Source organism: Anolis sagrei, chromosome 1 (assembly GCF_037176765.1).
Source record: "Anolis sagrei isolate rAnoSag1 chromosome 1, rAnoSag1.mat, whole genome shotgun sequence".
Lineage (NCBI taxonomy): Eukaryota > Metazoa > Chordata > Lepidosauria > Squamata > Dactyloidae > Anolis > Anolis sagrei.
In genome coordinates, this window is record NC_090021.1 from 39543439 (window position 1) to 39562427 (window position 18989).

The 18989-nt window shown below is 40.1% G+C and overlaps 1 protein-coding gene across 1 annotated transcript; it reads left to right on the forward strand.

Annotated features, from left to right (window-relative positions):
* Nucleotides 1-10104: 10104 nt before the first annotated feature.
* SRP9 (signal recognition particle 9) lies at nt 10105-17865 on the forward strand. The gene is made up of 3 exons (XM_060754185.2): nt 10105-10272; nt 12871-12939; nt 17233-17865. Exons 1-3 carry the CDS (start codon nt 10201-10203, stop codon nt 17350-17352), a joined length of 261 nt encoding a protein of 86 aa, XP_060610168.1. The 5' UTR covers nt 10105-10200; the 3' UTR covers nt 17353-17865.
* Nucleotides 17866-18989: the final 1124 nt, after the last annotated feature.

Genomic DNA, 18989 nt, shown 5'->3' on the forward strand with positions numbered 1-18989 from the left:
TTTAGAGGCATTTTGCTAGGAACTGGTTATTCAGGTTTTACGTCACTGTCTTATCAATCCTAAATATTGTTTAAGACTACAAAGAGAGGCCAAACAGCAACAAAGAAAACAACAAGTTAATGTTTAAATATTGTTAGTGGGAACAGATTACTTTTGAAACATTGAATAAAGGAGATAATAACTTTCAAAAAAGTAGCTCTTCAAACTCTGTCCAAACACTCCATTTTATGAGAAAACAAAATGAAGCATAAAGAATCTGAATCAAATGTCCAATAAGCACAATATCAAAATGAAAAATCCAGTCTTAAATGAACATGGAATTCAATCAGTTCGTATGCGTCTTTCTTGCAGATGGAGCCCTCTATCTCCATTGGCTTTGGAGCCATACTTACCGTATATACTCGAGTATAAGCAGAGTTTTTCAGCCCTTTTTTAAGACTGAAAAAGCCCCCCTCAGCTTATACTCGAGTTAAGGTTATTTATTATTTTACTCTGTTATTATTATATTATTATTATTACATTTATTATTTTACTCTATTTATTATTATTATTATTACATTTATTATTTTACTCTATTATTACTGTTATTGTTCCATTTCCATTATTTTACTTTATTATTATTTATATTTTATTGCCTCAATTAATGTGATTTTATTGGTATCTATTTTTATTTTAAAATTTACCAGTAGCTGCTGCATTTCCCACCCTTGGCTTAAACTCAATACATTTTCCCAGTTTTTTGTGGTAAAATTAGGTGCCTCACCTTATATTCGGGTTGGCTTATACTCAAGTATATACAGTATATGACATATTTTCCTCAAGAATCACATTAAAGTGTAGATGAGGCTCTTCTCCCAAACTTGAATCTCCAAACAACCCTCCCAGGGAGGACAGGCGGAAAGATGGCTTGCTTGTGGCTCTTATGAATTAGTGGGATTTGAACAAGAGTCTTTCCTAGAAGTGATGGAAAGAATATTCAAAAATATTTGGAAAAGGGAAGAAAAATATGTCAAGTGTTGAGAAACCCTAATGAGAAGAATCCTTGAATTATGAGGCTTTACACAGTTCAGGCTTTTGTGCCAATTTCATATATAATTGTTAGTGTAGAAGCGGAAAATGCTACTTTGTGTGCAAAACATGTGGTAATTAGGGATCTATTTTACACAAAATTTGCACTTGGTTAATTTACAAAGAAATAATCATTTTCTTTGAAGAAATTGATATTTCTACATTGAAATATCATTTTCCATAAAGAAAATAATGTTTTCTGCACAAAACAAGCACGTTTGTGTAGAACAATTCTTAATATTCCTCATTAGACATCATGACAAGAGCTGATGGGAGTTGTGATACAGTAACATCTGGAAGGCTGCAGTTTGTTCTGTGGGGTGTGAATTTAGATACAAGCCTTGCAGATAGGATGTCTGACCTTAAAATGTCCTTTAACCTTTCTCAACCTCAGAGCCGCAAGTTCTGCTGAACTGCAATTTCCATGATCCCCAATCTGCATGGTGGATAATCAAAAATGATGGGAATTGTCGCTCAATAACATCTGGGGATCCAAATTTGGTAAAAACTAAAGAACACTTGTTGTTGTTGTTTATTCGTTCAGTTGCTTCCGACTCTTCGTGACCTCATGGACCAGCCCACGCCAGAGCTCCCTGTTGGCTGTCATCACCCCCTGCTCCTTCTGGGTCAAGCCAGTCACTTCAAGGATACTATGCATCCATCTTACCTTTGGTTGGCCCTTCTTCCTTTTTCCTTCCATTTTCCCCAGTATCAATCTCCAAGCCTTCCTGTCTTCTCATGATGTGGCCAAAGTACTTCATCTTGGCCTCTACTATCCCTCCCTCCAAGGAGCAGTCAGGTTTTATTTCCTAAGTATGGACTGGTTGGATCTTCTTGCAGTCCAAGGCACTCTCAGAATTTTCTTCCAGAACCACAGTTCAAAAGCATCTATCTTCCTTCGCTCAGTCTTCCTTATGGTCCAGCTCCCACATTCATTGATTACTACAGGGAATACCATTGCTTTAACTATGCAGATCTTTGTTGCCAGTGTGATGTCTCTACTCTTCACTATTTTATCGAGATTGATCATTGCTCTCCTCCCAAGAAGTAAACGTCTTCTGAACACTTACCACTATATAAAAATATGGTTGACATTTTATATCCACAGATTCTCTATCCATGAATTAATATGGCCTTTTGAAAGCAAACATAAGACTAGTGTGGCCTAGGATGAAAATAAGTTTGACACCCCTGCTATACATTATCCCACACTGACTTGAAAGGTTTCAATGAGCTTCTGAACAATTCCCTCTAACATTTTCATGCTGACAACATTTTCAGCATGAAAATGTTTGTTTGATGTCTCCCTCAGGGGCTGTGTCTGCCAGTGCTTCCCTTCATACCCTGCTGCTCTTCGACATACAAAAAATCAACAATCCTTTTCTTGAGTTGCTGTGAGTTTTCCAGGCTGTGTGGCCATGTTCCAGAAGCATTCTCTCCTGATGTTTCACCCACATCTGTGTCAGGCATCCTCAGAGTTTATGAGGTCTGTTGGAAATGAGGCAAGTGAGGTTTATATATCTGTGGAAAGTCCAGGATTAGAGAAAGAACTCTATCTGTTTAATGTTGCCATTGGCCAGCTTGATTAGAACTGAATAACCTTGTAGCTTCAAAGCTTGGCTGCTTCCATATGGCCTCCACCACCATGGTCACCCCCTTTTGCAAAGCTCAGGATGTGGCCACTTCAGGTGTGACCACATTAAATGCCCTCCTCAACAATGCACGAACCATGTTGACTCTTCCTCTTGTGTTCTTTCCATCCCTCGGGTGGTGGACCCATGGCTCTAATATCTGCAAAGGCATGCCATTTCGCCAGCAGCCACCTCTCACACAGTAATTACTGATGCCTCCCAGTTGGGGTGTGGAGCGCATATAGGTGACCTGGCAATCCAGGGATGCCTGTTGCTGGAAGAGAGTCAGTGCCATCAATTACCTGGAGCTCCTTGCAATCCAGAAAGCACTCCAAGCATTCGAGGCCTCTCTAACGGGGCATGTCATCCAGGTGCTGATGGATAACACAACAGCCATTTTTAATATCAACAAGCAATGAGGCGCTCTCTCCCTCAGTTTACTGGATTTAGAAAAGTACTTTTTAAAGTATATCAAAAAGAAAGGGAGCAAAACCAAATCAGAAAGCTTGAGACGCTTGAGGAAGCATCCTAAACAGGGCATGGTTGGAGGACTGTAAAAGTGAAGAGACGTACTCCATGCTACAATACTTTGTTGCAGACACAATTTCTAACTCACTCCTTGCTTAAAATAATGGAAATTCAAGCTGTTACAGGTTTTCTTCTTTGCCATTCTCCAGTCATTTGCAGAAGTCTTATAAATATTTAAGAAAGGAAGATAGTGAAGAATTGATATTCAAGTGCATTCCCTCTTCCCACACTTGCTGTCTCAAGAAAGCCTCTCCCCTTACTTTCCTTTTCAATCATGCAATTAAGGTATATTCTTTTTTTAAAAAAAAAACTCTCTTGTAAAGGCGTGCAGACCCATTCTAGGCCATGAAGAGCATAAACAAGTAGGGAGAAGTTAAGTCTTCCACCACAAGTGGTTTTCATCTAAACGTTCAGGAGACCATGTGGGGGTCTGTGTACAAAAGGGGAGATTTTTTAAAAAGCAAAAAGAGTTGGGGAAAATATTTGACCCAACCTTCAACCACAGACAACGGTGGTAATTTGGACCACAAACTGTGGGTCTGATACCAAATGGAGTACTTTTAGCTCAATGCTGGGATCATGGAAAAATTGGAAACAGTTAAAGGTTTCAGAATGCCACCTAGCAACAATGTGCATTGTTTACACTGGACTCTGCAGAACATGCTTCAGCTGTACTTCATAAAAACAACAACAGCATGTTCATCAAACCTTGGAAATGCTGGTTTATTTCCAGTGAATCTATTTTATATACCTATATACCTGGGGTCATGTGAAAATTTCTCAGCTCAAAAGGGATTCCAAGTGAAAAACGTTTAAGATCCCTGATCTAATTGGTTCTTCCCTCTGACTAACATCATTGGAAAATATTGTGATATTTGGTAAAGTGGAAAGCCATAGGAAAAGAGGGAAAACCATACTATAGATGGCTTTACTCAATCAAAGAAGCCAGAAACCAGAGTTTGCAAGACCTGAGTGGCAGCAGATGTCTGAGGTCTTTCATTCATAGAGTCACCAGAAAATGACCTTGATAGTCAGTATTAGCAACAAACTGATTTGAAAGGTGATTGAAAAAACTTTAATGGTCTGATACATAGTTAATCTGGCCCTCCTACACTACACAATTATAGCACTATAATTCCACTACAACTATCCTGATTGAATTCCATAGAATATGGAGTTTGTAGTTTGGCGAAGCATTCAAGCTCTCCTTAAATTACACACCTCTCTTTATATTGCCAATCACACAATACCACAGAATGGAACAGTGGCAGTTACTTCACTGGGACCGGGCTGTGGCACAGTTGGCTAGGAGTCAGCTGCATTAAATCACCACTGACTGAAAGGTCATGAGTTTGAAGCCAGCCCAGGTCAGAGTAAGCTCCCGACCATTTATCTAGCTTGCTGTCGACCTTTGCAGCCCGAAAGACAGTTGCATCTGTCAAGTAGGAAAATTAGGTACCACTTATGTGGGGAGGCTAATTTAACTAATTTATAAAACTATAAAAAATCTTTAGCAGCGGGTGAAAGAATGAGGAAGTACTCCATCAAGAATTCGACAATACAAATATTATAATAATATCACAGTAAATAATGAACAATTGCTTTCCGTTCTGGGACAACCAAGGAAGCTCTAAAGGCTGGATCATTCTGCACAGTGGTGGGGCCAGTTTGGTCCCACAATTCCCTCTCCTTTAATCCACTTCCCTGACCTTTTGTGGCTGACAAAGCCATGGCTTGCACTTTCTTATTTGGCTGCTAGCAAGGGCCCGGAGCTGCTGCTCTGCATAATTCAAGTTCTCATTTGCTGAGCTGTTCTGTGGGTCGCTGTGCTGCTTGTTTACTTGGCCATACACCACCAAGCCTTGTTCATTTCAGCCAATGGAAAACAGCAGCTTCTATTGTGATTCAGATCAAGAACTTGTGGGTTTTAAGTGCATTCCCCTAAGGCTGATAATAGAAGGCTACTATTTTTGCTTGCTACATGATGGCAATTATATAAAGTTATCCTAATGGGCAGAAATAAAGATGGCTACATTGGTAATTATGGGACAACATCTCTCATGCATCAACATATCTACATTTTGGTTCAGTCTGAAAAAGTTAAATATGTTCCCCTGCTGTTTCTCCAAGTGAATTTTAACCAGCTTTAACTGATTTTGGGAAATGCAGGATCTCTATAATTGTTTGACCTCCAGCCTCTTGCTGAAACAAGCAGCTTTCATTTAAGCTTTAGACTAAGCCACAGTGTCTCCTCAGAGTCAAGCCTTTGAAATAGCTGTGGCTGTATTTGGAACATCTCTGAGTAGCAGGGGGGAAATATCTGCGGTTGTTAAAAAATGTAGGTTTTTTAAAAAGGAAAAAAGTACTGCTTCTCTGCAGAGTGTCATGTTCTCGCTTAATAAGAGGTTTTTCAAACTTTGAAATCGTGAAGCACACTGAATAGAAAATTATTTCTTTTTCAAAAACCAACATTATTATTATTATTATTATTATTGTGTTTGCTAGTTTTAGTAAGCTGAATTAAAATAAAGTACCTTCCCATCAGAAGGTGAATATTTTTCGGCTTCTTTTAACTTGACTGTGGCAGAGTTATTTTTTGGATCACAATTCCCAAAATCATGCAGCCAGCATGATTACTGTTAAGGGAGTATGGGCTTTGTAGCCACCAAAGTAAGCTTTGCAAATTGTGTCTCTGCCTGTGGTCAGGTTTTCCTCTCTTTGATGTGCATCTTGGAAGTTAACCACTTCTTTAAATCTAAATTCACCTGCCAATTCTCTGTCTTGTCAGTGTATAAATGACAGGCATTGAATGTTTGTCGTATATGTGTGTTCTGTGATCTGCCCTTAGTCTCCTCCGGGGTGAGAAGGGCGGAATATAAATACTGTAAATAAATAAATAAAGTTTGATATCTTGCTAGCCAATACAGGGACTTCTCAATGACTTAATAATTCTGCTATAGTTCTTTAAACCGCCCCCCTTCTACTTGTAATTCCTTTTCAAAAACTGAAACATTATATCGAGCTACCTTAGGCAAGCTTTGCTTGAAAAGGTTTTATAAATGAATTTACATACATGCATATGTGCGTGCATAATAGAATTGCATTTCCAATTTAAAATATATATATTTTAGGGCTTTTGTGTTGATTTAATTACAGAATTTTGAGCTGAAAGACACCTCATGGGCCATGCAGTCCAACCCCCTGCACTGCAGGAATATGAATATGTGAAGGTCCTAAACAAGATACTGAAAAGTCAAGACAAAACATTGAATTCTAATGTTCATGCCTTTGCATTTATTTATTTATGGTATTTCTAGCCCGCCTTTCTCAGCACTAAGGCAACTCAAGGAGGGTTACAAATTGGTAATAATTCAATGCCACACATTCATAAAATATACAATTAAAAACATTCAGCATAACATTATAAAAACCATATAAAAGCCATTAAAAACATATAATCATCAGAGTTGCCCTGTTAAACTCATTATCCAGTAGCATCGTCTAGCCATTCCATGTTCATTCTTCATAGTTTCATGTTTATCTATTATGCTGCATTTCCAAAAGCTTGTTCAAATAGCCAAGTTTTTACTTTTCTTCGGAAAGTCAGCAGAGAGGGGGTCGATCTAATATTCCTAGGGAGGGAGTTCCACAGCTGAGGGGCCAACACTGAAAAGGCCCTGTTTCTCGTTCCCGCCAGACACATCTGTGAGGAAGGCGGGATCGAGAGCAGGGCCTCCCCAGATCAGGTCTGTAGCCAGGATTTCGATTTGGGGGGGGGGGTCTGAGTTTTTTTTCGGGGGGGGGGGTTCAGGGGCTGAGTTTCGAGGGGGGGGCTGAGTCTGAGTGAAAGAGGGTCTACCCTAGCAAACCTTTTGTATCATTACCCCAATACCCCCATGCATATGGGATATATTGAGTATGGTGATCAGATCATGATATGAATAAACATAACAGTTTAAATAATGCACCAGTAAGGCCTTTTCGCGAACCACCATGAGATTTTCGGGGGGGCGGGGTTGAAACCCCTCAAGCCCCCCCCCCCCCCAGCTACATGCTTGCCCCAGATGATCTTAAGTTCCTAGAAGATTCATAAGGAGAGATACATTTGGACAAGTAAGCTGGTCAAGAACCATTTAGGGCTTTATAGACTAAAGCCAGCATTTCTATGTATGATTGTGGAAGGCAGATAGTGAAGAAAGCTGATAAGAAGAAAATAAATTCATTTTAAGTGTGGTGCTGAAAAAGAGTTCTGTAGGTACAACGGACTAATCTAATTCAGTACTGAACTACCTAGAATTTAAGGTCAGCCCTGGAAACTGCTTGTGGGACCCCAACATGTGTGTCAGGGGTTTTTGGTTGTTTATATATATATAGTTACATGTCATTTATGGAAATAGCAAGTGGGAATATGAACTGGGGGGCTGACTTGCTTCAGTTACATAGATAGATCATAAACTTTAACTGGCTGGATTGGTGTGAACTATGTCAGATGATTAAGATGAAGAAGCATTTCTATGCACACTGGAAGACATCTCAAGCATGAGATTGAGAAACTGAGCAAGCAGCTGCTTCTGCATGTAGATGGGCTGGGCTTTAGCACAGCAGGTTGATCACCAAGCTGCAATTAATCTTGCCAACCAAAAGGCTGATAGTTCGAAACCTGGGTCAGGGTGAGCACCTGACCTTTAGCCCAGCTTCTGCCTTCCTAGCAGTTTGAAGATAGATATGAGTAGATAAATAGGAACCGCATTAAGCAGAGAGGTATTTTAGGAATGGCATTTTGATCAGAAAAAAGGAGGAAGTTTATGAACAAAGAAAGCTCTTCAGCAAGGAGATGGAGCGACAGCACCCCCCTGTGGCCAGAACCGAACACAGCCTCCAAAGATGCCAAAAGATGGCAAAACCTATATAAATACATTTCTATCTGTTGTCTGTCCTGTCATTGCATAATTTACATTGAATGTTTGCCATATATGTGTTCAGTGATCCTCCCAGAGTCCCCTTCGGGGTGAGAAGGGCAAAATAAAAACACAGTAAATAAATAAAAAAAAATAAAACAATGAGTACAAACTATGCCTATATAGGCCCCAACTACATTTTAATATGTGTATTTATATAACTTTTGCAGTATTTGTGTATTTTGACTGTGACACATCTTGAACTATGAGGAAAGATGGGAAAGAAATAAAATTATTGTTGTTGTTATTGTTATTATCTACACTGCCATATGGCACAGTTGAATTGCATTATATGGCATTATATTGAGTTAAACTGCATTCTGGAACTGTATTATATAGTAATGAAGATGGGGCCTACATAGGTGGGTAGGAGATGGGATTCCAGGCAAGATAAACTAATGATAGACGAAACCAAACAACACTTTTCTATGTTTTTCAGTCACTTGATACCAAGTACGCCAGTAATGTTAATAACAAGCAATTTTGAACCGCAGTATCTGCAAAGTCATGAATAACCAGTTAGTAGAAAGTAAAATTCCAAGCTGTTTAAAAATCTGTTTGTATACCTTTGAGATCGATAAGCAAGTCTTTGGTGCTTGCAAAGCCTTCTGCCTGGGGTGATAGTATGATAGCTGGGTCCGGAAGCTCCGAGCTTCCGCACATTCCGCAACGGCAATTGTGAATAAGGGAAGGGGAGAGTGGCACACTGAGGAGGGCAGGAATATACTTAAATTTGGTGGAAGAATAGAAAGGAGGGGAGGGTTGGAATAAAGTTTAGGGTAAGGTTTAGGGTTTGGGGTAGGGTAAGGGTTAGGATTAGGGTTAGAATTAGGATTATGGGTAAGGTTTAGGGTTTGGGTTAGGATTAGGGTTTGGGTTAGGATTAGGGTTAAGGGTTAGGCTTAGGGTAAGGCTAACCCTTAGGGTTTTACCATTAAAGAATTCTTACATTCTTTCTATAATATCTGTGTTCCGTTCTGCATTACGCAAACAGTGCTCCTGAAGGAGCGAAGCAGAAACACGTAATGCTCAGAGCATCCGGGCCCAGCTTTCATACTATTACTTCTTCTGGTGCCTCACCAAACTACAACTCCTATTATTCCCTAGCATTGAGCCCTGTCAGGCTGCATTCATAGAATCATAGAGTTGGAAGAGACCTTGTGTGCCATCCAGTCAAACCCCCTGCCAAGAAGCAGGAAAATCATATTCAAAGCACCCCTGACAGATGACCATCCAGCCTATGTTTAAAAGCCTCCAAAGAAGAAGCCTCCACCACACTCCAGGGCAGAGAGTTCCACTGCTGAACACCTCTCACAGTCAGGAAGTTCTTCCTAATGTTCAGATGGAATCTCCTTTCTTGTAGTTTGAAGCCATTGTTCCACATCCTAGTCTCTAGGGCAGGAGAAAGCAAGCTTGTCCCTTCCTCTCCATTACTTCCTCTCACATATTTATAATGGGCATGTTTAGTCTTCTATTTTGTAGGCTAAACATGCCCAACTCTTTAAGCCGCTCCTCATAGGGCTTATTCTCCAGACCCTTGATCATTTTAGTCACCCTCCTCTGGACACATTCCAGCTTGTCAACATCTCCCTTCAATTGTGGTGCCCAGAATTGGACACAGTATTCCAGATGTGGTCTAACCAAGGCAGAATAGAGGGGTAGCATGACTTCCCTGGATCTAGAATTCATTCTAAAATCTTCTTTTTCTTCTACTGCCCTTTCCACTTTGGGTTCCTTCTAAACCATGGCGCCAATGCAGTTCCTCTTGGCCATTAGGGGGCGCTGTGTGTTTCCCTCCACTCTCCTCCTGGGCCCCGGAAGCCGGAAGAGAAGAGGCGGGGTTAGGGATAGGCGGAGCGGCTCGAGAAGAGCGCGCGTCGGGATTGGTCGGAATCTTTTCTCTTATCCAATGGCAGGGCTCGCTGACCACGCCGTGCCCCGCCTCCGCCCGCCATCTTGGTTCTGCCGGGGAGGAAGAGCGCTGAGGTGTCCTTTTCCAGGCAAGCGAGGCAGCCATGCCGCACTTTCAGAACTGGGATGAGTTCAGCCGCGCCGCCGAGAAGCTCTACATGTCGGACCCCCTGAAGGTAGAGTTTATGAGGATCGGGAGGGAAGAGAAGCAGAGCCCGCGAAGAGCCGGCCAAGCTTTGCTTCAGGGCCTTCAGGAGGAGGAGGGGAGAAATGGCATTCACTCCCCCTGTCTAAGGGTTTTTATCCACAGCAAGGATGCGTCTGCACTGTAGAATTAATGCAGTTTGGTTTCACTTTAACTCTCTAGCTCAGGCATGGGCCAATTTGGGCCTTCCCTCCAGGTGTTTTGGACTCCCACCATTCCTAACAGCCTCAGGCCCCTTCCTTTTCCCCCTCAGCCGCTTAAGCGGCTGAGGGGGAAAAGGAAGGGACCTGAGACTGTTAGGAATGGTGGAAGTCCAAAACACCTGGAGGGAAGGCCCAAATTGGCTCATGCCTGGTGTAGCTCAATGCTATGGGATTATGGGGATTTCATAAGGCATTTATCCTTCAATGTCAAAGAGTGCTGCTGCCTCAGCAAACTACAAATCCCTTGATTCCATGGCGTTGTGTCTCAGGGCCCGTAAAGTGGTGTCAAACTGCATTAATTCTGCAGTGTAGATGCATCCTGGCAGAACCAATTTGTAGCACAAGCCTTTATAGGCTCTAAATTTCCTTCCCTGGGTTCTTGAAATGGGCTCCCTTGTTGTGGATGAAATGGATGAAAAGGCAGGCAGTACAAGACTTAAATGGCTACACAGAGAAATAATAATAATAACTTAATAATAAAACTTTATTTATACCCCGCCACCATCTCCCCAAGGGACTCGGAGCGGCTTACAAGAAAGGAGATTCCATCTGAACATGAGGAAGAACTTCCTGACTGTGAGAGCCGTTCAGCAGTGGAACTCTCTGCCCCGGAGTGTGGTGGAGGCTCCTTCTTTGGAAGCTTTTAAACAGAGGCTGGATGGCCATCTGTCAGGGGTGATTTGAATGCAATATTCCTGCTTCTTGGCAGGGGGTTGGACTGGATGGCCCATGAGGTCTCTTCCAACTCTTTGATTCTATGATTCTACATGAGGCCAAGTCCAACAACACATCGATAAAACAACAAAAAATAGTAAAAACAATAAGCAAAATACAATTAGTATAACTCAGACATGGACAATAACAATTTTTATACCCCGCCAGCCGTCTCCCCTAGGGGACTTGGAGCGGCTTACAAGGGACAAGCCCAAAAATTACAATTAAAGCACACAAGTAAAACACTTTAATCAATTAAAACCATCAGATAAAAACAATGCAACACAATTATAAACAACATAAGAACAATATGGCTGAGAAAAAGTACATAGCTGAGGGACAGATTCAATGAGTGCTATACATTTTACAGGAGTGGAAGAAAAGTGCAATAATCCAGTAGAAATAGAGTCCATTTGTTTTATTTACTTACCATATTTGTACCCCTCCCTTCTCAACCCCGAGGGGGACTCAGAACAGCCTCACATATCATCAACAATTCAATGACATAAACATTTACATTGATAAACATTTACATGAAAAAACAGAATTAAAACATCTAAAACAATTTTATTTATTTCATACATTTCTACCCCCGTCCTTCTCAGGGCGGCTTCACAACAAGCACTCGTTATGTAATTAAAATCACATAATCCAAAATGATAATCCAGAGCCATTCCAATTGTCATTGCACAGATTCTACATTCATTTGTTGCACTGCAGGTTATTCTCCAAAATCTTGGTCCTATAGCCATGTTTCTATATCTGATGATAAAACAGAATCTGGCCAAATTACATGTTGCTCAGTTTGGTTTTCATTAAAACCAGTGGTCTTGTGTGTGGCGTGATTCCTTTAGAGGTTATGTGTGACTCATCAGTTGAAAAAATAATAAAAGTGAAAATACTCCATCTACATGGGTTTCATCCTGAAGCAAGCTTTGTGAAAGCCTTCTTCTTTTGTAGCAATAGTGATAGGATAAATAACCCAATGGGGGATTATATCTAATTATGCGTCTTGCAAAGTGTGCCACCTCTTTTATCTATTATAGGGTTTAAGGCCAGTTATATAGCATTTCCCATGCTATATACATTACAATTTTTTCATTAATGCCATTGAATAAGACTACTCTCACTTATTTAAGTAAAAGGAAGTCCTGCATGCTGCTTTCTTTTAATTGAGTTCAGAAAGACTTGTCGATAGTTCTTTGCCTAAATGCATGTAGCAGATACCAGCCAGTGAAGTATTACTATATTCTTTTATTGTGTAGCTGACCAAGGGTGCAGCTACACTGTAGAATTAATATACTTTTATCTGCCATGTTTCAAGGCTATGGAATCATAGGAGTTGTAGTTCAGTGAGGTACTTGCACTCTTTGGCAAAGAAGCCTAAACATTCTGTTAAATTACACCTCCTAGGATACCATAGCATTGACCAATGGCAGTTGAAGGAGTCAAGCTTTATTAATTCTGTTGTGTAGATGTATTCTAAGTTATGCATGCTAGGGCAAGTTGGTTATTAAAAAGGAGGAAGCGGGATGTTAAGTACTGTAGAACTATTTCCAAGGGTGGATTACAGAATTCACTTGTCCCTTTTTGTAGTATTTGGTTGGAAACAGTAATTGCAAATTTGTAAAACGATGCTTATGTTATTTCAGGTACGTGTGGTACTCAAATATCGGCACTGTGATGGAAATCTGTGCATCAAAGTAACAGATGATGTTGTTGTAAGTAAAATGTTTGTGGGGAGATTTTAGCAACATGATCCTTTGAATCCCATTTGCCAATTGTCTTTTGAAAATATTTGATTTTAGCTATAAAGTAACACTTAAGTTGATTCCCACAGTGAAATGGCACATGTGTGCACCTAACAGGGTCCCCTCTTTTTCTGTTCTCAAACGCACACCATGTGCCAGCTTTCTTTTCCACTTTTAGAGGAAGATGTCAGGAGCTTCACAAGTTTACTGTGTATGTGAGGGGGAAGTAAAGATTGCTTATGAAGACTGGCATTTTGTTGGTTAGTCCCAACTAGAGTACACCTCACATTGTAGTCATGACTTAACAACAGAATTTAGGTCAAAGTGTGGTTAAGTGAGGCAATACAGTCATCCCTCCACATTTGTGGTTATGCCTTTTTCAGATTTGGTTATCCACTGATTTGATTACAATATTATTTCTAGGAATCTCTTAAGTTTTCTGTGTCAGTTTACTCTGGTCATGCTGGATGACTTAGATATTTCTAGAGAGAACACCTCTCTAGAAATCTTTAGCTCCTCCAGTACAATACTTTGGACAGCTTCCAGTGGAATTCAAACATAGAGTCATGCTGGAAGACTTAACACAGTGGTTCTCAACCTGGGGTCCCCAGATGTTTTTAGCCTACAACTCCCAGAAATCCCAACTAGTTTACCAGCTGTTAGGATTTCTGGGAGTTGAAGGCCAAAAACATCTGGGGACCCCAGGTTGAGAACCACTGACTTAGAATTTCTTAGAGAGGTGTTCTCTCGGGTAAAAATGTTTACAGCAATGTCTTTATTTGTGGTTTTTCACTTTCACGGGGATCCTGTTCTAATGTGGAGGGCTGACTATAGGAGTGAAAAAGCAGATCAACCAATCTGCTTGCCCCTTCAGTCTTTACTGGTTTTGTACTGAAACTGGAAGCTGCCTTGCACTACTGTGCTATATTCCCAGTGTAGATACGTTTTCCATGTTTAGTTTGAAATAGCCATGTATGCAGAACCTGCTGATACCATCAAATGGCTTTCCTTGGATTCTTCCATGCTGTAACAGGAAGAGAAGATACTGTAACAGGAAGAGAAGAAAGGCTTCAGAAATCGTTCTATGCCTTGAAATTTAGAGTGCAAAACAGAGTTAACTTGTAAATTCTGAGAATACTTAGGTTCAACACAAAGTTTGAAATAATGTCATCATCTGAAGCAGGTAGAATTCTTAGGTATTTCATATATACACTTGTTTGTATAAACTCTTAAAATGTTTTAAGAGTTCATATGATTGCTATGTCTATTTACAGATTAGCATGTAAAAACAGCTCCTCTATGTACGGGGTGTAATTCTTTTTAGTCCAGATTTAATTTCCAATAGTGGCCAGTCAGATGTATTTGGAAACTTGCAAAATAGGGCATGAAGTGTGTGATTATATTACTCATTTAATATATGGAGGCAATTACCCCCAAACATGGTGCGTCTCTTGTTGTAGAATGGCTAATGCTCTTACCTGTAAAATTATTTATTATTTCCTATTGTCACTTGCAAGAAACAAGATGTTAGACAATCTAAATGAAATAGGGAAACTACTTTGGTTTAGCATTTTTTAATTGAATGATTAGATTAACTGTAATTTGAGAAAACATTCTCTGATTTTTTTTTCTTGTAGCAGTTCAGAATCAAGTTCTACAATATGATTGTAGAAGAAAGGAAAATGTTATTTCGTCTGTTATCCTTGAAAAGAAAACAATGTGTAGGAAACCTCATATAAAATTCCTTCTTCTATAGACATCTCATTCTTTCATTTTTAAAAACAAAAATAAACTTTCTACTAGTGTACTTTCTGGTTGTACTGGTCCATTTAGTTTTCTGGGGTGAAAATTGCTGGAAGAAACATTAACAACCTCAGATATGCAGATGACACCACTCTGATGGCCGAAAGCGAGGAGGAGCTGAGGAGCCTTCTAATCAAGGTGAAAGAAGAAAGCGCAAAAGCCGGGTTGCAGCTAAACGTCAAAAAACCAAGATTATGGCAACAAGAATGATTGACAACTGGAAAATAGAGGGAGAAACCGTGGAGGCCGTGACAGACTTTGTATTTCTAGGTGCAAAGATTACTGCAGATGCAGACTGTGGCCAGGAAATCAGAAGACGCTTACTTCTTGGGAGGAGAGCAATGTCCAGTCTCGATAAAATAGTGAAGAGTAGAGACATCAGACTGGCAACAAAGATCTGCCTAGTCAAAGCCATGGTATTCCCTGTAGTAACCTACGGATGTGAGAGCTGGACCTTAGGGAAGGCTGAGCGAAGCAAGATCGATGCTTTTGAGATGTGGTGTTGGAGGAAAGTGCTGAGAGTGCCTTGGACTGCGAGAAGATCCAACCAGTCCATCCTCCAGGAAATAAAGCCCGACTGCTCACTGGAGGGAAAGATACTAGAGACAAAGTTGAAGTACTTTGGCCACATCATGAGGAGACAGGAAAGCCTAGAGAAGACAATTATGCTGGGGAAAGTGGAAGGCAAAAGGAAGAGGGGCCGACCAAGGGCAAGATGGATGGATGGCATCCTTGAAGTGACTGGACTGACCTTGAGGGAGCTGGGGGTGGTAACGGCCGACAGGGAGCTCTGGCGTAGGCTGGTCCATGAGGTCACGAAGAGTCGGAGACGACTGAACGAATGAACAACAACAACAACAGTGTACTTTCTAAAATTTTGGAAAGCTGCTTTCCCCAATAATATTTGTATCTTTTGATCTTCAGTTCTAAATATACTTATTAGGAAAGTCCAATGAACACAGTAAGGCTCTTAAATAAAAATAAAGAGGATAATCTCCTTGCTTTGAAGCCACCAGTTATCATTTTGTGACTGCAGTGTGCTAAACCAGTTGAGTCACACTTTTAGAACAAGGATAGGAGATGCATTTTGCCACAGTGGCCAGTTTCCAATTTTGAAAGGATCTCAGGTGCAGTGAACAGAGGTAAGGCTATAAGGTGGGGGCTAAAGGTGGGCCTAAGCAAAGTGCTCATGGTCAAGTGTAAATTTTACTTGTTTGCTCCAGTGCAACAATTTTATTACATGTAAAGGCTCCACAGTCTTCAAATTAGAGTTTCAATACTGGAGTCACAGCCTTCTGAAATTTAGAATGTGGTCTTTTGTGGGAATGTCTTGATTGAGGAAGAAATTGCAAGATATTCTTCTGCCAATAGTTTGTATCTCTTGTTCTTAGGAATATCTCTTAAATATGTTCTTGCTTGAACAGAACCAATTTGGTCTTAGTCCGGGAAGACTTGTAAAAAAGAAAATTAGACTGTGGCACTGTATGCAGCTGTGAGTTTAATCCACTGAATTCAGTAGGGGATTTTTGAATGTAGACTTGTATTGGATTGCACTGCTGAAGGGATTTTCATTAATGAGATGAATCTACACGTTTTTTCTCACTTAAAGGAACTAAGCATGTTTGAGGTTGACAACATCATACAGAAATCATGATGGCTAAGACATATTAAAATTTTCTTTCCCGGAAAGCACTGCAAGGGGGAAGAAGTTTGCAGTTAGCTAATAATTATCCTCTGAAGGTCAACAACATGAGTTCATAACACATTATAGAAGCCATTTTGATGGAGTTTTTTAGGTGTCCTCTCCTTAATCCATTATTTTAATAATTAAGACTGTCCTGAGTTCCAGTTTTGAGTAAAAGGTACATTATACATAAAGGTGATGATAATCAGCTATGTGAGCAAACTGATGAAATTTCTGGATAAATATATATTTTGTTAGATTTTTCTTATGTGTTTCCCAATACTGGAATTACTATTTGATTGTTTTGCTAGAACAGAGATTAAGAATATCTAGCCCTTCAAATGCTTTTGGACTACAACTGCCATTACCCCTAATCAGTATCGCTGATTATATTATTGAAGCTGCAGTTCAGCGATGTCTGCAAGGTTCCAGGTTGCCCATCCTAGTCCTGAAAAATAGGTTTATCCTTGAAAGCATGAGTGCACAGTCTTTGAGAGAAAATAAGATGTAACCTGCCTTGTAACCCCAGATAGGATGGCAGAAAAAAACTGTTTCCTTTATTTATTTATGACATTTATATGCTGCCCTTCTCACCCCGAAGGGGACTTTAAAATAGAAGAGCAGAAAATAAATGGCATCCTGTAAACACAGCACTGTATCTTGTTTCTAGAGCAATATTCTCAATGCTGTATCTTGGTGTATTTCATGTAAATTAATATTTGTTTCAGAAAATTGAAATAAAACCCGGATAAATCTAAACCTTCTCTTTCTTCCAGTGCCTACTGTATAGGACAGATCAGGCTCAAGACGTAAAGAAGATTGAGAAATTCCACAGTCAACTAATGCGACTCATGGTAGCCAAAGAATCCCGGAGTGTTGTCATGGAAACAGACTGAATATCCTGGAAGAATATGAGTGTTCTAGTTACGTTTCACAAGCGGAAAGTATTGCTTGGATTTGGGTAGATTTTGGAACCGAAGTACAGTGGCATCAAGTGGATTATTAAAATCTAAAGTGGGTTTCTAAGAACTTTCAGGCTCCACTTCAAAGCGGCTTCGGTGACTGTATGCTTTCGTTTGAAAGCCTCTATTTATTTCTTTTTTAAATTTCAGCAAGCAGGGATGCATGGCCTTTGCTGGGTATACTAAAGGTTAAAATGTAATTGCCCAGATTTTTACACTTTTGTCAATCACCAATTCTGTGCCCAAAAAAAGAGGAAGCAAGCATTTTCCTCTGAGAAGTGTCAGCATGCTATTGTATAGCGGGGTTTCTTTTCTTGTTGAATTCTATGTTGTTGTATTTGTTAAAATAAAATGGAAAATTAGCTTAATAACTGGATGTAATAAACCTTTAAATATGTATATATACCATTGAAATGACCAATATATGACAAAAAGTTTAACTGGCAACATAGCTACCCTGTGTGTAATTTTTGTGACTCTGTCCTGCTTTGTTCAAAACAGATTTTGGCCTCAATATTAACATTCTTTTGAACATTCAACAGTCATAAAACCGGATAAAGAATAAAGCAATATCGGAAATAGTCAAATATTCATACCATTACAATACATATTTTAATTGAGCTTACTGTTGAATCAGTGGACTTTGGGCCATAAGATAGAGCTAAGACATAAGACTTCATGCATAACTTCTTGCTCAGCGTGTCCCCAGTGTTATTTGATGTAATTAAGTCATCTGCACAACGTATCTATGTGGCTAAAACTAAGGTTAACCTCAGATTGCCCTCCACCATTAGCTATATAGCCATCATCTTTTAAGCTATTCTTCATTATGAAACTATGGAGCGCCCCCCCCCCCCCCGGGGGGGCGCAGTGGGTTAAACTCTTGTGCTGACAGGACCGAAGACTGACCGGTTGGAGGTTCAAATCTTAGGAGAGTGGGCTGAGCTCCCTGTGTCAGCTCCAGCTCCCCATGCAGGGACATGAGAGAAGCCTCCCACAAGGATGATAAAACATCAGGGTGTCCCCTGGGCCATGTCCTTACAGACATCCAATTCTCTCACACCAGACGCAACTTGCAGTTTCTCAAGTTGCTCCTGACACGGAAAAAAAAATATGAAACTCATAAATCTGAGTGGAACTGTGTACTATTAAATACAACAGTTTAAAAACAAAATTCCAGATACAGCCATTTTCCCCATACACAGTTGATGTAATATAAAATCCTGTGAAATTTTCCAGCAGAGTAACATTCTGGACATTTTAAACATTTTCTGTCCTTGTGCATCACAGACCCTTGATCATTGTAGTTGCCCTCCTCTGGACACATTCCAGCTTGTCAACATCTCCCTTAAATTGTGGTGCCTAGAATTGGACACTATTTCCCTGGATCTAGATACGATACTCCTATTTATGCAAGCCAAAATCCCATTGGCTTTTTTAGCTGCTGCATCATATTGTTGGCTTATGTTTAATTTGTTGGCCACAAGGACTCCAAAGTCTATTTCGCACGTACTGCTGTTGAGCCAGGCGTCATCCCCTATTCTGTATCTGCATTTAATTTTTTCTGCCTA